Source organism: Cynoglossus semilaevis, chromosome 13 (genome assembly GCF_000523025.1).
Source record: "Cynoglossus semilaevis isolate Cse_v1.0 chromosome 13, Cse_v1.0, whole genome shotgun sequence".
Lineage (NCBI taxonomy): Eukaryota > Metazoa > Chordata > Actinopteri > Pleuronectiformes > Cynoglossidae > Cynoglossus > Cynoglossus semilaevis.
In genome coordinates this window covers 3,966,793-3,994,185 of record NC_024319.1, presented here as the reverse complement: position 1 = coordinate 3,994,185, position 27,393 = coordinate 3,966,793, and the positions used below count along the sequence as shown (strand labels likewise).

At 41.3% G+C, this 27,393-nt stretch overlaps 2 protein-coding genes across 5 annotated transcripts in view; one reads left to right on the top strand and one right to left on the bottom strand.

The window, feature by feature from the left end:
* The window catches only part of epb41l4b (erythrocyte membrane protein band 4.1 like 4B), a 27,891-nt gene extending 16,128 nt beyond the window's left edge, over nucleotides 1-11,763 (top strand). Inside the window, exons 9-23 of one of the 2 annotated variants that reach the window (XM_017038188.2) lie at nucleotides 35-123; nucleotides 1,141-1,210; nucleotides 1,309-1,478; nucleotides 2,909-3,018; nucleotides 3,888-3,918; nucleotides 4,098-4,131; nucleotides 4,253-4,356; nucleotides 6,956-7,092; nucleotides 7,813-7,949; nucleotides 8,048-8,161; nucleotides 8,266-8,318; nucleotides 8,790-8,942; nucleotides 9,123-9,243; nucleotides 9,551-9,684; nucleotides 9,964-11,763. In XM_017038188.2, coding sequence (XP_016893677.1) covers nucleotides 35-123; nucleotides 1,141-1,210; nucleotides 1,309-1,478; nucleotides 2,909-3,018; nucleotides 3,888-3,918; nucleotides 4,098-4,131; nucleotides 4,253-4,356; nucleotides 6,956-7,092; nucleotides 7,813-7,949; nucleotides 8,048-8,161; nucleotides 8,266-8,318; nucleotides 8,790-8,942; nucleotides 9,123-9,243; nucleotides 9,551-9,684; nucleotides 9,964-10,027 — 1,521 coding nt within the window. In that variant the 3' untranslated portion in view covers nucleotides 10,028-11,763. Of the gene's footprint in view, nucleotides 1-34; nucleotides 124-1,140; nucleotides 1,211-1,308; nucleotides 1,479-2,908; nucleotides 3,019-3,887; nucleotides 3,919-4,097; nucleotides 4,132-4,252; nucleotides 4,357-6,955; nucleotides 7,093-7,812; nucleotides 7,950-8,047; nucleotides 8,162-8,262; nucleotides 8,319-8,789; nucleotides 8,943-9,122; nucleotides 9,244-9,550; nucleotides 9,685-9,963 lie in introns of both variants that reach the window. The other variant, XM_008323037.3, reaches the window with a different exon arrangement.
* A 2,384-nt stretch (nucleotides 11,764-14,147) lies between these two features.
* esrp1 (epithelial splicing regulatory protein 1) lies at nucleotides 14,148-27,047 on the bottom strand. Of its 3 annotated transcripts, XM_008323041.2 has the most exons (16): nucleotides 26,205-27,047; nucleotides 25,088-25,267; nucleotides 24,861-24,977; nucleotides 24,358-24,469; nucleotides 23,717-23,860; nucleotides 23,445-23,499; nucleotides 23,238-23,348; nucleotides 22,974-23,106; nucleotides 22,832-22,874; nucleotides 21,910-22,229; nucleotides 20,240-20,464; nucleotides 19,891-20,143; nucleotides 17,789-17,972; nucleotides 16,070-16,211; nucleotides 15,470-15,592; nucleotides 14,472-14,605 (listed from the first exon to the last, which is right to left on the bottom strand). In XM_008323041.2, exons 1-15 carry the CDS (start codon nucleotides 26,334-26,336, stop codon nucleotides 15,491-15,493), a joined length of 2,253 nt encoding a protein of 750 aa, XP_008321263.1. In that variant the 5' UTR covers nucleotides 26,337-27,047; the 3' UTR covers nucleotides 14,472-14,605; nucleotides 15,470-15,490. The 3 variants fall into 3 exon arrangements, with proteins under 3 accessions (XP_008321260.1, XP_008321262.1, XP_008321263.1); XM_008323038.2 differs by lacking the exon at nucleotides 15,470-15,592 and having other exon boundaries at nucleotides 14,148-14,605; XM_008323040.2 differs by lacking the exon at nucleotides 15,470-15,592 and having other exon boundaries at nucleotides 14,148-14,605; nucleotides 19,903-20,143.
* Nucleotides 27,048-27,393: the final 346 nt, after the last annotated feature.

Genomic DNA, 27,393 nt, shown 5'->3' with positions numbered 1-27,393 from the left:
TCTTAAATAAGTGTGTTGTCATTTCCTGTTGCAGGGCAGGGACGGGGGGGAGTACGCACTCGGTCTCACTCCGACTGGGATCCTGGTGTTTGAAGGCGTCAACAAAATCGGTCTCTTCTTTTGGTAAGTACGTGATTTACATTTGTCTAAAAACAAGACAGCGCTGTAGTGCCATTAAGGCACATTTCAAAAATTATGTTAAATTATTATTTTTTATTTAATTAAGGCAGTTTTGGTTAGTTTTGGTTTTGTGGGTCTTATAAGGCACATTTCATCATTTCCGTCACTAATCTATTACCCAACGACGCGCAGCTGTGATAATTAGCCATTAATTAACAAGAAAATGATCGTCAACTATATTTGATACAAGGCAATGAAATAAAACTACAGTGTAAAAAGGTGACCACCAGGTGGGTACAGATACTTATAAGTTAGCCAAATAGAGCTAAAATTTGTCAGACGATAAAGAACAAAAATAACTACTAAACTAATACTAATAAACTAATAAAAACCTGGCTACAGCTATTACTCCACGTTGGCTACAGCTATTACTCCACAGCCATGCTAAAATTTAGTTCGATGTTCAGGTTAAGGTGGGCTCTTAAATTGCTCAAAACTTTCTCTAGAAATAATTTAAGTACTTGCTAGGTTAAAGTGGGCTCTTAAATTGCTCAAAAATTTCTCTAGAAATAATTTAAGTACTTGCCAGGTTAAGGTGGCAAAAATTGCTGCTAAAATTAGCCAACAGACCTAGCACAGAAGAAAATGTTTTAAAAGTAAACCTGATGTAAAAAACAAACAAAAATTATACAGAATAAACATATATTTAGCAAAAGTAAATTCATACTAAAGCCAAGTGTTAACTAAATGGCAGCGAAAAACCAACTACAGTAAAAAAGGAACCTTGTTAACTAAATGGCAGCGTAAAACCAACTACAGTAAAAAAGGAACCTGTAACTAGCTTAGTGGTTGCTAATGTAGCTTAACATTAGCCAGAGAAGCCAGCATTTGACGTCAGTTTCTCCTTCTGTTCTGAATTTATTCTACATTTTTTAAAACATGTGTTTGTTCTAGATGGACTTCTGAACCATTAGGGACAAAAACTGTTTTTTATCACATCTGTTTCTGTGTGTAACTCAGGCCCAAAATCACCAGGCTGGAGTTTAAAAAGAGTCGTCTGACACTGGTGGTGGTGGAGGACGACGATCAGGTCTGTATCCAGCCACAGCCTCAGTCTTATGAACACACCGACATCCGCAGGTGTTTGTGTATAGGATGTAAACAGTGTTTGTTTTGCCTGATCTTCAGGCCCGGGAGCAGGAGCATACCTTCATGTTCCAGCTGGCCAGCTCCAAGAGCTGCAAGCACCTGTGGAAGTGCGCTGTGGAGAGCCACGCCTTCTTCCGGCTCCGACAGCCAGCCACGGGCAAAGCCAGCCACAGCGACTTCACACGGCTCGGCTCTCGCTTCAGATTCAGGTAAAAAAAAAAAACCCTGCAGAGTGACAGTACCAGGAGTTGACCAAGCACTTGGTACCAGCATATGGAAACTACGTGTCACAAAAGACAGAGTCTTTGTATCTATGGTTACAGCGTATCTATGGTTACATGGATCTGTTCCTATGGAGACTGAGATATGACATTCGTATTGTTTGTTTTCTTCAGATTATTATCAGTGGTGGCTGAAGCAGAGGCTCACACTTGAGGCCACTTCCTGTCATTTGCTGGAGCCTCTAAACAAAGTAGTGTGAAGTCCATTTTACATTAGACTCAGTGGATGAAGTCTCAGGTTACAGGTGGTGGGAGTAAAAAATAGGAGCCAGTCGATGGTCACTCCACAGAGTCAGGAGGTTTATGGTGAAGTCACAGACTGCTGCTGTGGATTTTTCTGTAGAGGAGTAGAACATTTACATATGTTTATAATAGTAATAACCAAGTCTGACGCAGCGTTGATACGTGTTTGAAAGTTAATGTTTCATGTGTGGGACATGAACAGGTTAACACACACATTACTTTCGATGTCACTGCTCTTTTGATGCATGTTTAACACACACATTCTCCGCAATTTGACCCTGAGATCAACACGTAGTCATGCAGTCAGTAACCAGTCAGTTACCAAACAGTGGAAATCTACGGACGGCTGATATTAACATTAAATGGTGTTTTCAGCCTCTGAAAGATGATCCCGTCATATGTTGATGCCATAAAAACAGGTTTATCCAAAAAATAAAGAGCTCTTTTAATGCACACTATGCAGCTTTATGTAAAAAAAACAAAACCAAACCTACATCCATCAGATACCAATGTACACTGATGGTTAAGCTGTTTTTTTTTAATATATAATTTTGGCTAACTTTTATAACTTTGAGCTGATTTTCAGATGCCTTTTAAAAGTGTGAAATTTTAGTTGTGTTTTTGATGCATTTATATTAACTGTAATATATTTTTGTTGACTATTCCAGATAAGGTAGAGGGCGGTAGGTTATTCTGAAAAGCTTTTAGCCTTTGTTGAAGTTTTTGATAGTTTTTGATATTTTTCACATTTTTGGATACCTTAACCAAAGTCTTTTGTTATTTTTTTTTTTTTGTATTATTGAAAATTTTAAATATTCTTTCTTTTTTCTACCTTATTTGGCTACACTTAATGTGTTACATTATTATTTTTTGCCGTCTTCTAATACATTTTTCTGAGATTTAACAGTATAAAGATATTTATTAACCACTGCTAACAAACCTGAACATCTGTAATGAACCATATCTTTTTTGGTTTTGTCAAAAAGATAAAATGTTAGTTAACTTTATTAGTCGTTTTTCATAACCTGTGGCACAGCAGCAGCTGCTTCTACCTGACAGGATGTTAAAAAGTGCCTGTTGAAATGCTGACTCTTTTCACCCTCTGTTTTTCTCAGTGGTAAAACAGAATACCAGGCCACTCACGGCGGCAGACTGAGGAGGACCAGCACATTCGAGCGACGGCCGAGCAAACGATACCCCTCCCGCGCCCAGTCGCTGAGCAAAGGTGAGTCGACTGAGCAAACACTGGAACCATTTCTGTTAATTTTCTACTTCAACAGTGTTGAATTATTGAGTTAATTATGAGTGTGTTTCTCTGACTGTATGTAGACGATGTTTCCACTTTGTCAGAAACACCTGTTTTTCCTCCCCCGCCCGTCGTCACTCCTGCTGTCTGTCAGCTGCAGTGGTCTCACAGGCAGAGATGCGTCAGTGAGCCAGTGTGGTCTGTCAGTGTTCTCTGAACCCCTCCTGTTCTGATAATGGGTTCTTGTTCGAATAATAATTATGTGACATTATGTGACAGATTGGTGAAAAACAAGTTTAGAATATAAAAAAAAATTAAAATAAAGAAATATAGAAGATAGATTTTTTTTTATCTTTAAAATAAAAAAATATAGAAGATAGATTTTTTTTTATCCTATGTCCTATACATAGTGCTGTGTTTACTTCAATTTGACTAGTAAACCATTTTGGGTTCACACCTTTAACAACAGCAAGTACGTGCCTTTAAATGTGATTAATGTTTTCTTCATAATAAGCTAAAGATGTTATTTATTAGAAAGTCCAAATTATTAAAATAATCCTGTATATTTAAGCGTGTTGTTGGAAGCAGGAGTGCATGGAGAAAACCAAGGCACATGTGGGAAAAACTGGAGCTCCGACCACTGCTCTTTATCCAGTAAATGTTCAATTCTCTGCCACCGTGTGGCATGAATGTACGTGAAACGTACAAAATAAACGACATGACAATTTTCATGCTGCACCAGTGCTTTCTCTTATAATGATGTGTGTCAGGATCAGTAGTTGTAGTCGTGGTATTTTTTCCCAAAGATGTTTCATTAATCTGTGTCTCTCTGTCTTTCTCTCTGTCAGCTGCTATTTCCCCAGCCAAACCACATATTAGGTAAAAAAAAACATGCACACACACTTTAATATTCTGGTGAAATTTACCCTTTTTTTTGCTGAAATCTAAATGTCTTTATTTAAAAAAAATGTCCTGATGTCAAACTGTCTGAATAATCAACTCAAACACTGTCTAAACTTTTTTTATTTTGCTGCTAACTGTTGGTGTTTGTTGGCCAGCGCTCACGCCAGTCCTGAACCAAGCCTCCATCCAGTGAGTGGCTTCTCTCATATCAACACACACACACATATATACGTATATTTATGTACAGTACAGATATATTCAATATTCCACATCTGCTTTTCTGTCCCTTCTCCTCTGTCTCCTCTGTCAGTACCAGCACAACATTCCTATTGCCCACGACCAGTGGCTGTCGCCCCACCCTGCCCTCACCCCCCCGGTGTACCTGCAGCCATCAGGACACCCACCCTCACACAGGTAGGTTGAGTGACCACGCTTCTCAGAGTGGAGAAAAGTCAGAGACAGGAAGTCGTGTCCTCTGAAAGGCTGACTGTCTTACTCATCTTCCATTAGTTTCCATGTCCTCCTCTACTCATCTTCCATTAGTTTCCATGTCCTCCATGTCACTCATACGCCACGTTTGTCTTGTCTGTGTGTGTCTGTGTGTGTGTGTGTACGTGCGTCATGTTCAGGCCCTCTGTTGGGGATGAGAGTCCCATCTCCAGTCTTCCTCCAATTCCACAGCGAACCAGCAGCATCCTCCCACGTTCCATCAGTGTGATGCACAGGGACAAAGTCATGACTGCCCTTTGACCTCTGGCCTGGGGGAAAACATTTTTATAAACACTACTGCGTACAGAGAAACTGATTAGCACAAAGAGACGAGCTCCGCTGATGAACTTTACTGACAAAAAGCCTCTCCATCATCATCATCATCATCATCATCACATATGCAGTATCCTCTTCCATTTGTCTCATTCACTCATCATTACTTCAGATTATCTTCCATCTCTACAGGGTAGAGGCAGAGTGAGGTACTAGGAAATACTGCTATAGTAGTACTACTGCGTATTTACTTTAGCCTCAAAGCCCCCAATATGTTTTAATGCTGACAATCAAGCACTTGAATTGTTCAACGTGATGAGCATTTACTGTACGTACACTTCCACATGACGTTGTTGCACCCCTCCAGGAGTTCCCTTCACACCGCCACAGTTTTAGGTTGTTGTTTTTTAATAATCAGATCAAATTAAACAGGGTTTTGTCTCAGTTTTCTTCAGCACATGTTTAAACCAGCAGTGCTGTAGCTAACTGTGGCTAACTGTAGCTAACTGTGGCTAACTGTAGCTAACTCACTCACTGGTCGAATCAATAGGAACACCTTTTTGCCTGCAGGATGATGCAAATACCTAATCAGCCAATTAGAATAAGGAAGAAAGGAGTTGTGTGTTTTTTTGTTTCCAGACCGGCTGGTTTTGTTGTTCTAAAAACACCGGAACTTCTGTGTTTACTGAAGGTAGAAAAAAAAATGTAAATCAGTAAATCAGCACATGACAGCTTACCAACACGGATCCAAGCTGCGCTGCAGCGGTTCACTTTGCCTACGGTGCTGTAACGATGTGCAGGACATTGTGCTGGACCTCTTGTCTTTCCTACTGTAGGACAGTTTGACCACCGTGTTGTGTCCATCCGTCTCTGCCTGACACAGAGTTTCCCGTGCTCACGTACTCTCCACATTCACATCTGACTCTAATATAAAGCACTTTACAGAAGTGGTGGAGCGCGGGCTTCACATCACAGACGTGCAGCTGACAGGACAGCAGCAGAGACATGTGATGCTGTCTGTCAGAGCGGAGACACATCTTTGTCTCCAGCATCTTCTTGGGCCTGTGCCATGAATAACAGGGCAGTTCTGGTACATTGACTAATGAAGTAGCCTGTGAGGGAGGACCTCCTTTTTACATTCACACACCCTGAGAGTACAAACTTTAGTGATATTTAATTATTAGTAATATTTGTTTTGTTTTTTGCTGTATAATTAGTGGATTTTAATCCTTCCCTGTGTCCCATTGGCCTGAGAGTATAAAATTATCTTCAATCTTTAGGAAATTCACGTTTAAGATATGAGTAAAATGAAGTGAATGAAAACCTTCCGAGCTGACGTTCTCTTCAGGTGAAAGATTCCAGATTAGCACTCACTCTCTGCTGGTTTAGGGATTACGCTGCTTTATGTGTAGAACGTAGTCTGGTGTGGACTAGAATCCTGCTTTTAATGTGTGTTTGTGCCTTTAGCGTCAAAATGCTGAATGAAGATTACATATATACAGACCGTGTCAAGTTAGATAGGAAATAAATGAAAGGTTGTTTACAGAAAACGTGGCCAAGGTCGTGCTGGAGAATGTGGCCTTTTATTTTGAGTTGTTTACTTGAATCTCGTGATGCCTTCAAAAAGTTTTCTTTATTGCCCTCTGAATAAAGAAAGTCTTTATAAATGGAAAAGAATGGATGGGATTTGTGTCCTTAACTATTTCTTTTTCAAAATGGAAGAAATGTTGTTTTTTAGAGCATCTATTTATTCTTTATTCTACTACTGTTTATCCGTTGTCAGGGTCGTATGAGAAGTTTACACTGTTTCCAAAAACGTAAACAACAAACCAGAATATAAACCACTTTACAAACATTCTGTCAACATACTTTAAAGTTCGTAAGTTCGTCTGTGTTTAACATCAGATGAGAGGTTTTATTCAGACTTTAATTTCGACAATTTTACGTCCGTCCAAATTTTGGCTAAGCTATAACAAATCCCCGGCGTCTGTTAACTACTTGTTACTCGTGTCATTGGCTCTTTACCGTTTGAGTTGCATTACTGCCCCCTAGCGGGTGTATTTACCACTATACGTTTCTATCCAGACGTCTTTGCCTTCGGCAACAAAATCTGTTAGTTTTTACATTTGTCGTGTGGTTCGTCTTTTTACGTGATCTCTGCATACTTCGCCTAATTAATAAGTTAAAGATAAACATAAATGGTGGTTAGAGTTTTGTGTTGTTGTTTTCTTTTTCACTCCTTCCTCTTCAGTTTCCCACTGAGTGGTCCGGCATCAGAGCAGTTCAGTGTTGAGGAGAACGAGACTTCTTATTCTGGAAAGATCCACCACCATCACCGACGACACACACACAGCCAGGGGACGCTGTGTCACGCACACGTCAAGAACAGTGAGTGTTTTACCCCAACCATTTCCACCTCTTCTCTCTAACATTCATGAGGTTGAACTTAGACTGGAAAGAATTAATGGCACCTTCAGGTCAGCTGTCTTTCCTTTTGGACCGGAAGTCTTTAACAAATGGTCGGTCCGCTATAAACTCATTTTAATCGCATCAAAACATTCCACCGTGAATCTGAAAATATTAGCATTCAATCCAATAATGATCACATATGTATTTATTTCTCTTATTTATTCATTTATTTATGTATAATAGTTGTATTTCACATATTTTTCGTGTATGGACGTCTGTGCTGGCTCGAAGTGTAATAATAATAATAATAATACTATAAACTAATTTTAATCGCATCAAAACATTCCACCGTGAATCTGAAAATATTAGCATTCAATCCAATAATGATCACATATGTATTTATTTCTCTTATTTATTCATTTATTTATGTATAATAGTTGTATTTCACATATTTTTCGTGTATGGACGTCTGTGCTGGCTCGAAGTGTAATAATAATAATAATAATGACAATTACCTTCACTTATATCACATGTTTCTGTTTTGTTTCATTTCAAAAGAGTTTCATTTGAAATGTTGATTTTTTTTCTCCTATTTTTTTCATTCCTGATTTAATAACACGTCGTTTAAATCCATTTCTGTTTCTGTCAGTTCTGACATTTTCCTCCATATTTTTAAAACGACCTCTTTGTCTGTGTTAGAACGTCAGGTTCCTCCCTGTCCCGCAGATGCAGATGAGTTTGACATCCCGCACGCTCTCCTCAAAGCTCTGGAGTCGGACGGTGATTCTCCCCCCTGGCCCTCCCTGCCCTCCCTTCACCTCAACATCGACAACAAGGTCAGACACATCCCCGACCCGCTGCCCTCCCATTTCAGTCACATAATGAGACGCTGCCCTGCTGTGGTTTTTACATTTCTGCTCCTTCCCTCTGTCAGGCCGAGGAGAAGCAGCTCTCCGAAAAGTCTCTGCACCCGCCTGTCTCTCCTGCACTTCTCCCTGATCACCTTAAATGCAACATCCTGAAAGCCCAGATGGAGGCAGCCTTCAGGGTGAGTTGATTACACTCACTGTTAGCATGTTAGCTTTCCTGTGTGGTAATATTTAAAACCAGAAGCTGAGGACTGATTTGTGTTTGTCTTTCATTTTAAAGAAGGAAGTTCATAAAACACCGAGAGGGAAAAACTCAAATGAGACCATCAGTGACAGGTGAGTGGGCGGCCCACAGATATTGTTACAGGGTGACTGACCAGCAAGGGGGTGTCAAACATACGGCTCATGGGCCAAAGCCTGCTCGTTAGGGGGTTCAATCCGGCCCCCTTGATGAATTTTGAAGTAAGAAATGGACAAACGCTTCATGTTCATGATATTTTTTGTAACAACATGGATGGATGCAGGGCTCGCTCAACCAAATTTGGTGCCCTAGGTGAGATTACTTGCCCCCCTCCCCAGACACCACACCAACAAACCTACACACACATATAAATTTGAATGACTGTTGGTGCCCCTCCAGCAGATGGTGCTATAGGCAACTGCCTGTATCGCCTATACCAAGGGCCAGGCTTAGATTGGTGGATGGATGGAGGACAAATAGACGGATGGAGGACAGACAGCCGTCTCGATGCTGCTGCCACACTATGGTACAACTTTACTTTAATTCAGGTCCATGTTTTTCTCCAGGCATCAAAGCTCGTCCCAGGACTCTGCTGCCTCCAGCCTGACCGCAGAGAAGACGCCTCAGTGGCAGGAACACAATCCGACCCCAGACAGAGGTCACCCTAAAGCCATCCCGAGCTCCAACCGCAGGAAGCGGCTGGTCAGGCAGTTCAGCTTGTGAGTACACATCCTCTGTGATTACTGTGTTGGAGGGCGTAGCTCCAGCCTCCTGCTGCGTGAATGAGCACTCACAGAGGTTTTAAAGAACTATCACTGCTCTTTAAAAACCACTGTCTGTTCAGAACTGGGTGCGGGCCGTGTAAGTCATTCTGTCTGCTTCAATCTATTACACATCAGTAACCATGAAGATGAAGATGATCTCCCAGAAGCACTTGCAGCCATCTCCTCGGAGTGCACTGGAAAAGCCGGCTCTAGCAGCTCACTGGACAAACAGATACAGCCGTCCATTTACCCACAGGTAACACACACACAAACACACACACACACACAGACTGCAGCCACATGGAGATATGTAATGTATTCCCTAGTGCCTTAACTTGGTGGTTTCAAAAGTGAGGGGTGGGACCCCACAGAGGCATAGTGATTAGAAGGAGGCAGAGAAAAAAACCCAAAACGTAATTATTTGTTATCTGCCCTATAACTCGTAAACGTAATTATTTGTTATCTGCCCTATCGATACGGAAACAAAATATCGTGATATTCGTGTATCGATATTTTCTTACACCACTTAAACATATTTATATACACTTTATATATTATTTCAGGTGGATAATATGCCAGCCCTGGAGCTGGGTAGTCCCTGCTGCCCCTCTCCCTCACCTTCTCCTCACCTCTCTCCCTCCTACTACCGCAGCTCCATTCCTCACCTGGTTCCTTACCTTGCCGCCCATAACGACAGGTAACTCACGACTCGGTTTTTACTGGGTTTATTTTCTGTGTGTATGTGTGTGTTAGCTGTATTTACAAATGTAAAGAAGAGTGAACCTAACCTCACTGACCCCAGATCTGTAACCTGTCTTCAACAGTGAAGTGACGGCCTTGAGCAAGTCAGTGAGAAGAGAAGGGATGTAGATTATGTAGAATTATTTATATATTTGTATCTTAATCTGGAGCAAATGTGTCTTACTACTTAGTCTTGACATCAAATTCAGACACGTGTGTGTGTGTGTGTCTGCAGCGGAGAAGAGATGAGGTTGGACAGAGAGAAGATCCTCAGAGCCCTGCTGATGACGGAGCTCTGAGACGCTGACCTCTAACCTTTCGGACAGAAAAGGCCGACAGTGAGGTGCCGGCGTCGCTGGCTTTAGTCCACGTTTGTACATTGGCGTAGATCATTCACACTGACAAATCTATATTTGCATAAAGACAATTGTATCATTTGCTACATTGATATTTTAGACGGATGGATCTCTATTTTTTGGCTGGGTGAGAAAGAACTAAACGGACTCATTAGTAAAAGCAAACGCAGACAGACTTCGGTCGGACCAGCTGCTGCCTGCATGATGCAAATGTGTTGCAAGATGAAAAGTGTAATGCGACGGTATCATCACTGTGTCGTCACGGACGTCTAAACTGTGTCCGAGACTGCGACTGTTCGAGCATCGAGCTCCACACCGGGAACACCAACAGAACCAACACTGCTGAATCAACTTCCATATCAGTTTGTTCACCATGTAAATAGAAATATTTATCCACATGCTAACGCTGGAGCCTCAGTCAGTGGAAAGGTCTGATCTTTTCACTCTGAGCTCTGCCGTCATCTGTCATGACGAACCACCTGAGGCATTTGGGGAGGAGGAAACTTCACAAACACAGTTACCTGAAAGAGACTTTCCCTGTGAAGATACACAGAACATGTAGCTTATCCTGTTTTCCCCGCAGGGGGTGCTGTAACCACAGCATCAAACACCTGCGTCATGAATTGATGTGTGACTTTTAAGTTTCTTAGGAGTCTAACCAGGTAAATTATTGAAATATTGTCAATAATGACAAAATACGTTTTTTTTTTTTGTTGTTTTTTGTGGAGACTGGTGATTACGATAACAAGGCATTCTCTCCTGGTCTAACATTGAAGATACTGTGATCCCGCAGCTTGTTCTTGATTAAAAATGAAGAATTAAAGATGACTGGTCAGAGTGAGTGCTAGAATACATAATTTACGTTAGCTTTTTGTTTTCCACCTATCGAGAACTCTAACAAATGTTCCTTTATTTCTTCACGAAGAGTAGAATTCTACGGAGCCCCTGAAGAGACATGGGGGGGAAAAAAACGTTCTTGTGCTAACCTGTAAGTTTCAGGTGAGAACCAGAAACATTTATTTATTTATTTATTTATCCCTATGTCTCTTAAGGTGCTGCTGTATGTAGAATTTATATTTGAATAAATGCCTTACATAAGCTTGACCCTGTTTTACAGGCCAGCACCATTGGCTGTTAACACAAAAATAAATGTAAAATTGTCCGGTGAATGTGAAGCTTGCCCACTGGGGGGAGACAAAACCTGTAATCTTGCAGGTTTTGAAAACACTGCTCCGTGTAACGAATGTTGACTGATTTTGAGCCGTACTGGATCACGGTCGGTGTTTTCATCTCGGGTCAAGTGGAACGATAGTCTCACGTGTTCTTTCATTTTAAATGAGTTATTGCCTGACGCAATCCTGCTGCTCAACAAGTTTTATCCCCATTGTCTGAAGTACTTCGATGTCAGCCGCGTTTTATCTGCAGCTGTAATGAATGTGTTGAATGAGTCGTCCCTGGATCATAATAAAAGCCTCATCACGGTCTCTGACAGAACCGTGGAAGCATCTTTGGTCTCTGCACTGACATGGGAATGTGGCCCGGCCTCGCCCTGCGTGCCTGTGTGTGAAGTGTCAAAGCAGCCTTCACCCACCCTCTGAGGGAATGCTATTGAATGTAATAGAGAATATAACTGATTTATCTGCCTCCACAAACCTGTTACACTGCACTGTGTATAGTATTACTGTACTACAAGTTTTTAGTTTTCTATTTCTACTATGGTAAGTATTTTGTACAACAATAACTGGATATGTAAATTATTTTGCGAACAGCAAAAAAACAGCCAGGATGATCTGTGGTGTTTGTGTGCTTCGTTTGCATGCGTATGAGTTGCCATGTTCAGAAATGCCTTGTGAAACCAGTTTGAATTTTGAATTTTGAAAAATGTCTCAGTTACATCGACTTTAGACTTGTGCTCTTCATAAACTTTCTATAGATCTGCATTAATATTTTAACAAATTAATTTCAAATATTTAAAGACAATTTATTAAGTTAAACCAAACTGGACTTTCTGTAAAACTTACAAATTTATACATCTATAATTATCTATGCCTTAATGACATTGTGGCTGATTTATATATTTTTAAATGTTGGTATTGAGTATATAACCGGTTAGGACCGATCTGGATTAGTGCTGACAATAACATTTCTCTCTATTTCTGGCAGCTCTGACATCATCGTGATTAAAGTTAAAGACCAGGCATATTTTGGGATTTTCAGCCTGGCTATTAACGATGTTGTCATGCAGGTTAGACGGTATACCTGTTTATAAGAGGGAGAATGAAGGTGAGTTTTAAAGGGATCAGTTTGGGTGGGGTGCAGCGGATTGTGTTACACAATGCTAAATCTGCCCTGAGGGGGTCAGACGTGGTTTTGTCTTCACCACCTTCCTGCTTTGTCTCTATGCTTCAGTTTTCCACCAGAATGGACCATCGGCTCACGTAATGAGTCCAGTGTGTCTGGGTGACAGTGGTGTGAATGTGGGAAAGAGAGAGTGAAGACAGTGAGCGTGACATCACTCGGCCTCACCTCCAGCCATGTCCTGTCATCAACAGCTTCACCAATGACAGGACAAAAGAGCCTGAGAAGGTAAACAGTAAAATAAAAAACAAACAAGTGGAGACCGGCAAACTTCATGTAAAGTTTATTGATTTTTCAGCACAGCTGCTGGAGGACATCCTGAGCAGGAACTGGAAGTTTTACTGGAGGTGTGTACAGCAGTGTTACCGAAGACACACGTCAGAGATGACCTTTATTACCTTTCCTGCTCAGCTTTCCATCCACTCTCCGAAAGAGTTTCATTTTAGGGGAACCGAAGATGGAACCTCTGTAGAAGAACCCACTTATTTCACAGGAGAGGGTGGAAAGAAGACAGGTGGGTTGTAATGAAGGCCATCTGGGATTTTCCACCCAGTAAGATAAGAGCCTGAGTTCTGCAGAGTATTGGTCAAGATGAAAAACTGTAGCCAGGACCTGGGTCACTGGTAAAAACTAGAATGTCCACTTTTGGTTGGGAATCCAAACATAACGCAGAAAAAGATTGGCATTGAACAACATGAAAATTGACCCATACAGGGTGTGTCAGGACATCTTTGCACAGAAAACATTTCCAGAAAGGTTGGTACATTATCTAGGTCATTAAAAAAATTATCTTTAATTGTAAGATTTGTAAATTACTAAATTCTCTAATAATGTTTGCTTAATGTGTGTAGCACACGGTGTGGTCACCTGGGTTGGCTTGCGATGCTTGGTTTTACTATTTTAGTCCAAACTTTTAAATTACGCTGTCAAATAAAATTGCATAGATGATGGGGATCAGGAGAAATCTTTGCACCTAGGGGTGAAAGGCAGAACTGCTGCTACATGTGCATGATCTTCTTCGGCCATCTTGGTGGGTGGTTAGCAGTTAGAGGGGTGTACTAACTTTTCTGGAAATGTGATTTATCAGTATCGTCTGATGCCAGAGTTTGACAAACTCACGGCGTAACATTTGGAGATACTGCTGTTTCATTCGCGAATATTGTTATTGATTAGCAGTGCATTGATATTTGGCAAAAATGTAAACATCTCGTTTTTCTTTACTACTGAACTTCTTCATGCACTAAAGCTTTCAATACAATCACTATGTACCGTATCAAATGTATATAAACATAACATGCGAGTATTTCAAAACATTTAATTACAGCCACTCATAATACTCATCCTCGTCGTCGTCACACTCACACCGTTCACACACACTCTTCACGGAAAAGCTCAGGAAGAAATTTAGCTCAGATGCTACTTGGTCATTCTTCTTTAGTTTGGCTAGCACATATATGATAATGATTATAATATAGGGATGTCCGATATTAACTTTTTGCCGATATCTGATATGCCAATATTGTCCAAACACTTCATTTCCGATATCAAACGATACCGATATGAGCCTGGTAATATTTATCTGTACAAACTACTGTGGGAGTATGAGAGCAATTAAATGAGCTGCAATTCTGCCATCTAGTGACTTTCACTTTAATATACAGCCGTTTATCCCCAGGCATTATGTAATATCTGTAAGAATCGTTATAGAATCCGATAATGAAAACCCGATAACAATGCTTACAGACATTACATAATATGCTAATATCAGGCCGATATTATCGGACATCCCTATTATAATATCTTAATAATAACTTGTTTCTTTAAAAAAAATCATTATAAAGCTTTTACAATACACACTGTGCAATATAAGACAAAACTGCTATTTTTTTGGGTCACAATGATTTTGGTATAAAATACAATAATTTCTGTTCTTAAACATATAAATAACACATCTAAAAGACTATTTTAAAAAAAAACTAGCTAACAATACATCAGATGTCACTGTCACATGACCTTGGTTTGTCTGTGACCCTACAGCAGGGTCAGGTCCAGGTACTGTCCCGCTGGCTTGGTAACCATAGCAGGAAGGGACATGAGAGCGTCACCTCCACTGGACTGACCAATCAGACTGCTGCCCAGGAGAGACGTCGACTCCAGAGGACTCTAGAGAGAGGGGGACAGGACAAGTGAAGATGTGAGGGTGAGTCGGAGGGGGAGAAGAAAAGCACAAAAAGAGACAGAGATCACAGACACACACCAGCACCACAGGTCACCCACCACCCTTTAATCACTCCAGGCCTGGACCTGGAGATCGCCACCTAATCTACATGTACTACTACAGCGCCACCAACTGACTGATTCACTGTGTAGCTGTACATGTCAAGCTTTCTTCTTTTGGCTTTCCCACACCCACAGCCCCTCATGTCAACACATAAAAAAGAAAATCTAAGAAAAGGGAAGTAAAATCATAAATCAAAACTTTTCCCCACTGGCAGATTTAAAAAAAGTTGAATTAGTTTTAACCAGCTGCTACAGTAACGCCACTCCCCGCCCCCCCGGGGCTGCCCTCCCACTGTTGCAGTGATATTTACATAACTGTTTGACTACGTAGTTATGTAACAATTTTTAAAAAAAAGTTTGTTTACTCCAAAAATAAATTTGCTTTTGAACCTGTAGAGGTGGTGTTGAGCAGAACAGAACACTATCACTTAAATATAAATAGACAGGATGGGTCGGTTTAAGCACATTAAGAAATTCAAAGCTTGACATGTCTGCTGTCAGTCGTCATCAAAAATCACTTCATCCGTAAACAGGTCATGAAAAAGTCAAAGAAAATCCCTTCGACCGCTCGACTGTGTTCAGACTGTAACTACTGATGCGTGTGATCAGTGGAAATATGGAAAGGGCAACATTGTCTTGTCGAGTGCTGTGACCCACGCACACTAGTGACCCGTCCAGAACCCAAACCACAGACACAACCACTCTCAGAACTCAATTGCCCTCGGTGAAACCGCAGCCAATCCTTACCTGCCACCTGCCTCAGACACCTTAAATACACACCCATTCTTTGGGCTGCGTAAGCAGTGTCCTGGCCGGGTCGTGAGCGTGCACGGGCCCATGGGCGTGCATGAGAGCCTCCTCGGGAGTGTACTGTGGTGTGAGAACCCAGGGGGAATGACAAAAACAGGGGGCTGAGACAAAAGCATCTGCACAAACTACATGACCTACAAAACCACATGGAGGTGACAAATAAAAACATGTATAGTATGTCTTTCATGAAACGCTCAGTCTTCGTTATTTATCGGTCAAGCTAAAGGCTGTAAATCCTCTCGTGCATCATATCCATGGGATTCTCGACTCTCTTTTAGTTTTATTTAAGGCTCAGGTTCCTCCGAGTCAAGTCTAAGCAGGCAGCAGTGCCAGAGTGACAGAAGAGGGAGAGGAGACGGGATAAACTCGTTTGAGAGCCTCTGGGCAAACACACAGGCAGCCTGACAACACACACCCACGGTGGAAGCAGATTTGAATACAACACTCACAGGGAGCCATGTAAATACGGAACTAGCGAGCACTGACACGGGGTCGACTACTAGTTATCAAGATACCAGCAAAGTTGTGTGTTCTCACCTGGTACCCCTGCACTGCGTTAATGAGCTCTTTGACCCCGCTGCTGCCGTAGGTCAAACCCGGCATACGCACCAACCCCCCTGGAGAGGAGAGGGAGGAGGGGGAGGGGAAGAATCCTACGGTGGTAGGTGAGCCAGGAGGACTGTGAGAGGGGTGAGGGGTGAGACAAAAGGACAAAAGATTAGATGTCAACCTTAAAAATATCTAAAGAAATTAAAGATGCTTTTGTTGAATGTGTTCTTGTGTTGGCAGGGTTGGACTCTGGTGACCTTCTCAAAGACTGAAGTATTGAGAGAGAAGAACAGCGGCGGCTGATGTTTACCAGGTTCTCTGAAACACTTCTGTTCAGTTATTAACTGCCCTTGGACCAAGTTCTCCCCTCAGTGAGAAATCCAAGCAGAGGTTCTGTTTCTCATATTTGATCAATCAATGAATATGAATCCTACTTATTGGAATGTGTTTCCCAAACAGCCACCAGTGAAGTATAATTCCTACAAGATCAAGGAGTCGAGAAAATCTTTGTTAAATCTAAATTTGCTCAAAATTATTCTTACTTTTTTTTGTTTGTTTTTTTGCTCTGTATGGAAACTGACCTGGTTGAGCAGCAAATGCAACCAGAAGTTAAAACAAAACCAAACTGCCACGTAAAGTTTCCTCTGTCATTTCCTTGTGTTGTCAACATGAACACATTAACTGCGTTAATTAATCTGTGAAATTTATCACAATAACACTTTTTTTTACATGTTTAACCGCACAGGCAGAATGCACACATTGTTATTTATACACACTCTGCGGATAATGGTTTTTGTTTTGACTGAAGCAGCTCATGCTTTAAATACCACCTCATCACCCAGCATGTGTCAGTCGTCTACGGTTGACAAGTTGTCAAATACATGGCGTGGAACCGTAGAATGGCTTCACTGAAGTTTTGAAAAAGAAAAAAACTCGACACTTTCTACAAGTCACCGCCAGGATTAACAACAGTGACTAAACTCAAAACACTGACTCTGTGAAGAAAATGCCATCAACAGGCGTGAAACGCTGACATCTACCTGCTGCAATTTATTAATCATGATTAACCATGACTAATCCACAGCTGATTGTTTGTTGCCAGCTGTAGTTTTCCATCAGTGTGCTGCAGGCGTAGATTCTTACATTTGTTAACAAACAGCAGAGCCGATGTAAAGATTTAAGTAAATAATCAAACCACAAATTTCAGCCGTAACTCCACAGTAGACCCTAACCTTTCTTTGACTTAAGTTTTGTAACATGGTTTTTTTTTTTCAATGACAAAGACTAACAACTGTTCTTCAACTTAAACAGGAACGGTGAGTTAAAGGGCGGTCGTATCAACCACAGCATTTAACCTGTTATTGTAAATGATGTTCAGAGAAATCCATTTACGATTATTACACATGCAAACAGAGTTTGTTATTTTGTTTGCAGACTCGGTTACGCCATGTGGCAGAGTAAACATCACCTCCGAAGCTCTAAATGTTTTTATTTGTATTAGTTAAAGTGTGTTTCGTCTTATCATCTCGTTTGATTATCGCGTGCAGAACATCAAACTGTTTGGGGTTTGACAAAACCCACAGTACAAATAAGAATACGGATATTTACAGTAGTCAGCAGGATTCAGTACATTAGGTATTTAAAGCATATGCAAAATATAGTCCCTATAGTCTATAGTATATTTCAACAAGACGGGACTCGGCATACCTGGGGTAGTAAGCTGTGTAGTTCATGTATAGCTGAGCTGTGCTGGGGTAGTAGGCATGTCCTGGTGGGAGAGGCCGATGGGTCAATAACACCTGACCTATGGGAGGGTAGAGGGCAGAGGCGGCGGCCTCTGTGGGGAACACAGGCTGTGCAGGAGTGAAGGAGTACGATGGGGGAGATAAACCTGGGGGAGAAAAGCCAGAGGGGGAAACAATGGATTTAAAAATCACTCAAAACAGGCAACAGAAAAACCCATCATCCCTGAAGTTGGGGTCTTCTATATTGTTTACTATAGAATGAGGCGCTCTAACAAACTAACAGGTTGTGCAGCGCAGTCTTAACTAAAATGAGGAAGTGTTCGCTGACCCTGAAGGTAAGTACAAGTAGGTAGTAGTCAGTACTCACAAATGTCACTTCATTCGTTATCAATTAATTGCATCGTATTTGTAACTCTTTTGTCCGTTAGCTTTTTATTTTGGGACTTTAGTTGAAAGAAGTGTTGGCAGTGTAAAGATAAAATGGTTTGGTCAACAATACTTGTCCTGTTTATACTAGTAGGTTAAAAGGCATCTAATGCTCTCAGAATATCATTACAAGTGCAATGCAAGATGAATCCATTCTTTTGATTCCAGATGTTAGTGAAGGTAGTTTCCCTTTCTATTTAAGTCCATACCCCTCCAACCATACGTCCAACCAACCAACACAGTTGACCACTGGGGTCACTGCAGTCATGTGACAGGTTCAACAAAGACCCGCAGAACCGATGAGACGAGCAGTAAATGGTTGTGATGACCCAGCACCATGCCAAGCATCTTTATCCAAGTCTGGACAACGATGCTGTCACTTGAATCCCTCGTCACGATGTCTCGTCTGGAGTCTGTCCTGGTCGATCCGGTCATCTGTGCCACAGACGTACTAAGACATGGGACCAGGTCTGGTCCTAATCCCAGTCTGAAGCCACCGAGCAAATGGAGGTATGTGACGTCGACTGGATTAAACAAACGCAGCAGTGTCCTGCTAGAAGCACGTTCATTTTGCAAAGTACTTGTAATGATACTATTTTAGCACGAAAAAAAAAAACAGTCTGGAATCTGCCTCCAGTGGTCAACTTCATACGAGCAGGCAAACAGGACATTCAACAGCTCTGTATGTGTTAGGAAGTTTTTTTCTTTAGTCAAACATGTACCTACAGGTGTTATTAGTTATTTCAGTTCTTTCAGTCAAGCCAACAAAAGTTACAAAATAACCACCCCGTTTGTAAATTTACCTACGCATTTTTCATATATGCTCTGTACCTTCCATCTAATCAATATTGATTTTGTTTTGTTTCAACTTAAACACTGAACCTTTTCCCTCACTGTCATCTGTTTATTTTGATCAACTGTCAAATGAGACTTGTTTTTTTCATTTTAAAGAGAAAACAAACAAAAAAAACCAAACACTTGACGGCTTTTTAAAAGGCCCCCCGTTTTTTTAAAACGAGTGCTTAATTATAGAAAAAAACGGCTACAGAGACGGAGAACAAAGCACCCGCGTTCAGCTCTGCCCACCTTTCCCACACTTCCTGATTGGACAAGCAGAGGAGACACACACCTAAGGCATGTCAGTCTACTGAGGCTAAAACCCGCAACCACTGTCAATCTGATAAGACCGGAGAGTTGTAAGCCATTTTGTTTTGCTACTTTTTTTTTTTTAACCATGCCAAGATTTTGTCGCTTACACTTTTCCAAGCCTTTCAGATCTCTGTAAATCTGGTGAGAGGGTCGAATTAAGAAGGGACAAAAACATGCTGCTGTTAAGATGGACTACAGGGCGTCATCAGAGTGTGTGTGAAGTTTGAATTAAACAGAAAAAACTTGTCAAGTTTGTTCAGTTCATGCAAATGGATCATTTCGTCACACACAAACACACAGTAAGAGGTTCCCATCTCTTACTCTCTCACACGCACAGCACACACACTTTGAATCCTACTAGTCAGACCAGACCTTAGACCTCATCTTCCCACAGTATTAAGATCAGAGAAAACCCAGCAACCCGGACCCCAGGGCAGGAGCCCACCTACCCGGCAGTCCCGAAGCACCCCAGCTCCCAGCAACACTTACGTCTGGACTTACATGGCGGTGGGCTGAGCCCTGTCCCACTCCTGCTCCGGTTGTGTGTGTGTGCATGTGTGTGTGAGAGCGAGCCGCCCATCAGCACCAGGCCCATCTCCTCAGCGCTGCAGGGGAAGACCTCCACATAGCGGCTGTTTGCCCCCCGCTGGCTGGTCATGATGTGCTTGTGAAGCCGCTGAGAGGCCTGAAGTGCTCGCTCTGCCGTGGTCATCTGGATGAAACAGTCGCCGGATGGACGACCCTGGAAACAGTCAGGGGAGGGGGGTTACTCAGACACTGTAGTAGAAGGCACGGGAGTCTCTCAGTGTGTGTCTCTCTGTGCAGTTGTTGCATGTACCTGCTGGTTGAGGACCATGTGCACGCCATGTGGTCTGATATCATGTGTGAACTCGCCCAGGAAGGTGAGGATGTCCTCTATGCTCGCTGTGTAAGGCAGTCCTCTCAACCTCAAGCAGTCCCTTAAACCACCAGGGGGAGGAAGAAGAGACACGGTGGGGAGGACTGACACCAAAGGAGGGGGGGCCACGGAGATCAGAGGGGCCGATGAGTAGCGATTCAACACCTGTAAATAAATGACATGCTCCGAGGTCAGCATCGACGGGTGATGGAATTTTTATTTTTAGTTATTCTCCTCATTTAAAACAATGCTTTTAAGGTATTTCTTGAGTACTGTAGTTTTAAATTGGCTTTTTTTAAAGAATGGTATTTTTATCTTTAATACAAAAAAAAAACTCACATAATGTCCAATGTATTTTGTGTTCTGAATGACAGGCAGTATTTCCAAGACAAACGTTACGAATTTTATGATCTTTAAAAGAGTTCATGGTAAATCATGGTTATGGTTTTGATTCACTTAGTTTTAACTTTTCGCAGGTAAAACCACAAATGGCTTTACAGTTGATAATATCATATTATCAATATATTAAAATAAAAATTACACACGTTTGAGTAAATTAGCTGAAACAATTAGCTAAATTAGCTAGAACAACCTGAAAGACTCAAAAAAATCAGGGCAGACAGAAACTATTTTTTTAAATTATAACTAGTCTAATTAGGACTCAAAAAAATGAGGGCAGACAGAAACTATTTTTTAAATTATAACTAGTCTAATTAGAAGGCTGTTAAGATAAATTGATCTTGAGATGTTTATTTAAAATATTCCACAGATTGAAGGCTTTGTACAGAGGACGACCTCCTTGTGTTTAATATCTCCTCTAATATAAATATTAACAGATTTAAGTTAAAGGTAGCCGTTCTTAGGCCGTCCGTGTCTCTACGTCTGTTCCTGTGCTTGTTTTGCTCTAGTGGCTGCGTCTCTGACAAATCAATTCCAGACTGTGTGAAGTCGATCACCGTGTCCTGTCTCATGAAGTTTGTTGTTTTCAAGAGTTCAAACTTTGACCTGCTTTGAACCAGAATTTTAATCAACAGTTTTGAACTCATACACCTTATAGATTTAGAAGTACTCATCAGTGGTTAAATGAGCGTCTAAAATGTAACACACACGCACACACACACATTGTTTGTTTTCTTAAAGACTGCTGTAGTGTGTGCAGTTGTTCAAAGTGCTGCAGTGTTGTCTGACAGGAGCTGGCTCGTTGCCAGCAGGACACAAGTGTGTTTGCACTTCTGGAGGGGACCAATAAAAACCACTTGCAGGAGAGCAGCAGGAGAGGCCTCTCTCTAAAGATATGTATGAGCATATGGAGGCGGAGACTTCATCGGTTCACACAGATAAGAAAAATAAATCCAGGTTTTTTTACATGGACTAAAAGGGTGGGGACAGAGAGAAGGAGAGAAAAGCACTTCTTGTTTTGCAGGTTCCCACCCATAATGCCCTACCCCAAAATAATTCCTATAACCAACATGAGAAAGGCCTCACACCCACTCATTGTCACTCTCAGCTGTGTGAACACAAAGAAAATTCCACCCTGTCACTGCAAGACAAAGACATCAAGGTTTTTTCTGAAATTAAAACAATTGAATCTACAAAGCACGGTGACGTACCTGTTGGACTTCTGCAGCCGTACTCTTGAACAACTCAATGTATCGTTTCCCCAGGATTTCCTTGTGCTTCTTCAGTGCACACTGGGCGTGCTCCTCGCAGGCGAACAAGACAAAGGCATCGCCTGTGGGACGTCCATCCGGGTAGTGGACAAACAGAATGCCATCCTTCCCTCCGCTGACAGGACACATGTCTTTGAGACCGTCTTCCGGGGAGAAGAAGCTGAGAACCTGCTCGTGTGTGGCGGTGAAAGGAAGACCCCGCATCCTCACTATGATCTGGTCCTCACGGGACAGGAACATCGCCACCTCGTTGGACGTTCCTGTCATTCACATGAGGACACAGACACAACTCCTCAGCCATAGGTAAACAATTCCAAATGTTCACACACAGTTACGTAATGTTGCATTGAGAGGTCAGGTCAGAGTTCAAATTTTTCGTGACCTTTGGCACGCTGTGGAGTCCTATTGACCTGATTTTTGATTTTTAATTATTGCAAATCGATTGCTGGGTTAATTGAGTGTAATTGAACCAACCACATTCCACTTGGCAATTACTGACATGAACTAACGACACCTTTGCACTAAGTTCAAAGTCGTATCACTCAACAGTCACTCAATCATCATAAACACCACAGTGTGATATACAGACGTTGTACCCTATGGCGACAGACGACTTATTTATTTACAGCACTAATGCCACTACAATTCATTTTTATCTATCCATAAAATGCACAAAATTTAGAAAAATAAATCTGTGCTGCCATATTCTCTGAAATTAGCAGAACCAAGTGTCTGGATTTTGTTCAGTTGACTGTCATGAAATTACAAAGATGACTGCCTGTTTTGTTTTTTTGTAATTGTAATTGCGATCACATGTGCCTTTGAAGATGTTTGTTCAGTATACTTTGTTTTATCAACTCACCTCCGGCTATTTTCAGGAAGTCTTCTCCTGTTGCTTTGTAAACCTTTAATTAAGAAGACAAGGAGTTAGTGAGTACGGTGCAGATCAAGGTCGTCCGAAGACCAATGTGTACGTGACAGGTTTTCTCGACGTTACTCGTTACCTCTATGTATCTGTTGCCCATATGGTGTTTGTGTCTCTGCAGCGCCAGGTCTCTTTGCTCTTCACTGACAAAACGAACCAGCGCTTCTCCATTCCTTCTCCCCTGAGCATTCAGACACAGAGCAGCCCCCCCTCTGTACAACACAACACAACACAACACATTCTATAAGCATACTATATATATATATATATATATATATATATATATACACACATATATACGCATATATATGCGTATATAACATGTAATGTTAATGCTCCATACTTGGCAATGTTGAGTCCTCTGAAGAAGCGAGCAATATCCTGGTCAGATGACTGCCATGGCAACCCTCGGGCTCTGATCACCGTGTTGTCGCACACTTTCTCCATCTTACTGCTGCGCACACACACACACACACACACACGCACACAAAAGTACATTATCAGAGCTGAAAACAAACAATCATATTTATCTTGGGTAAACTTTACTCACCAAGTTCCAGTCTCAAACTTTTCATTAACTCGCTCGGGAGTAGAAAAGGTGTGACCTGTAAGTGGAACAGGACCACGTTTAGTTGGAATTACTAATTATTAATTAACTTTCATGGAATACATTTTTGGCTTAAAAATGTTTTTCATTGTCTTTAAAAAAGACTTGTTAACATTGTGTTACATGTGAGGTAAAATTCCAAAATGATGCTTGGATTAAAAATTCAAATATACAATACAAACGTTCCGAGCAAGTGTACTGGTGGTAGAACTTACAGAATGGTTCAGAAAGCAGTGCGAGGACGATGTTGGACATAGTCTGGACCTGCTGTACTGCAACTGTTGCAGGCAAGGTGGCTAAAGGATCTTGGGTAGATGAGGGGTCCCATGCGGGGGGCAGATCAACAGGTATACTCAGAGCTGAGGGTGAATCAGTCAAGGCACAAAACACAGAGCAGTGGAAAAGTAAAAAGAGGAAGTGTCGGCGTATGAAAGCGGATGACAAACAATTTAAAGAAACCTAAACACAAAATGACTTACACACACACACAGAGTTGTTAGCTATCCTGTTCCAGTGGGCGTGTGTGTGTGCCTTTATCTTGCTGGCTAAACACACACTTACCAAGAAACACACACTGTTTCACTGAACACTTGGTAAGGTGTAGTCAGTGTAGCCCCATTTGCATTACAAAACCTCTAATTCTGCAGGCAACAACCCACGGATCATAAACCTATGATGTGACTGCAGTTTCTTTAACCGTAATTCTGCAGATTAGATTACGAAAAGAAAAGAACAACAGGAGCCTGGAGGTTAACGAAACAATAAAATTGACTGACAGTTGACTATAAAACATGACATGCAGCAGCACTAAACACAGTGATGTTTTTTCTCCCCGCAGAGGTGACGTGAAGGATACATTCTGCCATGACATGTACATTCAAAGCCTTGAGGTCGGATGAGGGGAAGTGCTTCTTAAACTCTTTTCGAAGGTCGGTGAAGGAGTAGAAGCAGTCTGGCACCAGGATGTTCTGGAGAGGACAGAAATTATATTTAAGGATGTGAAGATGAGGCCTATAAACACCTGTCACTTTACAGCCAGTGTACTTCTGTTTGTTTAAGACGGCCCAGCTCCCTGTGTAACACTGAATAATGTTTTAAGACACATGGGAGAATTTCATCAGTGTCACTGCGTAACAATGTCTTACCACGCAGTGAACAAGTACGGTATGTGCATGGGCGTGTGTCATTAGACAGGTTTGCAAGATGATCCCTCATCTTTCTCTGTAAAATTAAACTCTACCAGACAAACACGCAGCTAAGGTGACAACATCCCTTTGAGGCTGTGTGTACACTAAAGGCTCCTGTGGCAGCGAGCCCTCCACCCTAGCTCCCAGGCGTTCCCCCAATTGGCTTGCCCACCTTGCTCGCAGCCTCAGGGTGAATCACTTGGCGGATGTGGAGTTGCCCGTCTGTACACAAGCAGACTGACGTGCCTGCGCCCGCGCTGTTTACTTCATTTGTCAGCTGTAGGTGAAACTGAAAGGAGGGGGATAAAAGAGAACCAAACACATAAATGCTAATGTTTTGGTGTATCAGTAACTACAATGTAAGAGATTTTTTTTCAACAAGCTAATCTGAAAGGTTACTTGGTTTAGGGCTGACTCAAAGCTGTTGGATGCAGAGACGCAGTCGGCCTCCAATCTGTTCTCTTCAACTGTCTCCTCTGACACATCCTCCTCCTTCTCCTCCTCCTCCAGCTGCTCTTCCTTTTCCTCTGTCAGGTCTGTGGGGTCAGGCTTTATGTGGAGCTCATTCACCCTGCCCAACTGGTTCACACAAAAAAAAACATGTTTTACTTGAAATAGCAGCCTAGAGGATCATATGGTATTACAGTATAACCGATCTCAAACTAATGAATATCTCAAACATCGATTGATCTGAAAAGTGTTTTCTGTGGGTAATCAATTTCGCCTCCTTTAGACACGTTCTGTTTTGTCATTGCCTGAAAATATTTTTCTAGGTTTTCTTCTGATTGTTCTATGTTTTTCTGGGTAAAAATAGAAATGAAGAGTTGATGTTATAATATCCAAAAAACATGAGAAAAAAAGATAATTTACTTACTTAATAGAGATACACAAATCAAGGTTTAATAATAATAATCACCCTATTATCACAGCACTTTTGTTGAGGAATCATCATTAGGAGGCATATAATTATTTCCACATCTAATAACCATGTCATTACTTCATCAGTTGGTGAACATAAAATAAAATAAAAATTAAACGTTATTCACATTAAGGACTAATTGGCAACTCAAAGGTGACACCGTTGTCGATACATTTAGAAAATGCACACATTTAAGAGCGTCATAAAAACTTTAAAGGCTAAATAATCACTTGACATAATCAGTTGTCAACTTATTGTGTTGTTTATCACTCTGCTTTGAGAAATTGTAATTGAAGCAGCGTAGCTTCTTCATTACACTTTTAGCACAACATGCTCTTTAAAGATTCTTTACTTTACTTTATTCATGGTAAACATTATTTATCTGCCAAGTTCTTGTTTTCTTACCTTTTTAAAAAAGAGATAGATTTAAATTCGTTTTTATATTGCTGTTTTTTTTTTCTACTGTGGTGTGTCTACCTCGGTGTACCTGCTTTCTCCTTTGTTTACCTTCAAATTTTCAGGTCCTCTCGTAATAAACGTTAGCTTTTAGAAATGTTGTGGTATTAACCTTAAAATGCAGTAATTTTTCTTTTTTACCTTTTTGTTCTTGACATCCACCAACTGCCAAACCAACTGCACCAGCTCCTTCTCGTCGGACCCCAGCAGCTCTCCACAGGCGCCAGATGTGGCGGTGAAAAACACCGCCAGGTAGTCTACCTGCGCCGTCATCTGAACACCAGCACCGCTAACTAACTGACTAACTAATAAAAACTACAAGAGAATACTACACTAAACTACACCAGGGTGACAGTGGCGACAAGCGGGAGGGGGGAGGTGAATAAAAAAAGTCTCCACCTGAGCGTAAAGGTGAGCTCCGAGAGTATGACAGTGTTGAAGTGAAACCTCCCGCAGTCACCATCTCACAGTAATGGCTGCGCGTCCCCCCTCCCGTTAAGTACTGCGCCTACCTGTGGGACCACGTGATCTTCTACCTGCTGCCTCTCTGCTCCTCCCCCCTGCCTCCCTCGGGTGCTTTACATATTAGGACGTGGCACCGAAAGCAGCTTGGAAAACATGTTATAAATGTCACCTATCAGCCGTGTACAACTATTCCAAGACTTCCTATAATTCGATTCTGACTGCAGGTCTTTTCTTTTTAAATACCCAATGTATTTCCTCTAAAATACAACAAAAGTTATATGGTGTTTAGGGCCAATGCCTGACAGTGAGCACGTCACCGATATGAGTATTGACCCTTTCTGGATGATGTTTGCATTTTCACTGATGCATGCATGCATCACATTCCTGTTCGTCTTCAGCGTAAGCTAAAAGAAATCGGTAAATGTAAAAATGAGCTTTATAGAAAAATGAAATGAAATAATAAATATGGACTATATAAAATGTAACTGTGGTAGAAAAAACATGCTCAGTGTTAAAAACACAAACAAATACTGGTCACTTCAGGCCAGTATATATATTATGTCACATTATAGGACAAACTGCATTTATACATTTTCTTTTTCCTGTGTCACTTTTTCCCTGTAAAGGTAAAAACTTGCACAAAGTTGTGCAAATGTTTAATAATATTATACATTATTTATGTACTATGTATTCTTGTATATTATGTATTGTAATATTGTACAAAGTGAATAAATATGTAGCTAGTAGTACTATGGTTATGAAACCACTTAAGCACTTAAAAACAATTTGAACAAATTCAATAAAACGGTGTAAACTAGAATAAAATATTTTTCTTTTAATACAAATACCTTGGAAAAAATCATAT

Excerpts from the sequence above, each read along its gene's own strand:
- esrp1 (XM_008323038.2), bottom strand. The coding sequence starts at position 26,336 with ATGACGGCGCAGGTAGACTACCTGGCGGTGTTTTTCACCGCCACATCT. Across the intron at positions 20,144-20,239 it reads ACATGGTCCTCAACCAGCAG|GGTCGTCCATCCGGCGACTG; the intron begins GTACATGCAACA and ends GACTGTTTCCAG. Across the intron at positions 16,212-17,788 it reads TACACAGCTTACTACCCCAG|TCCTCCTGGCTCACCTACCA; the intron begins GTATGCCGAGTC and ends CCCCTCTCACAG.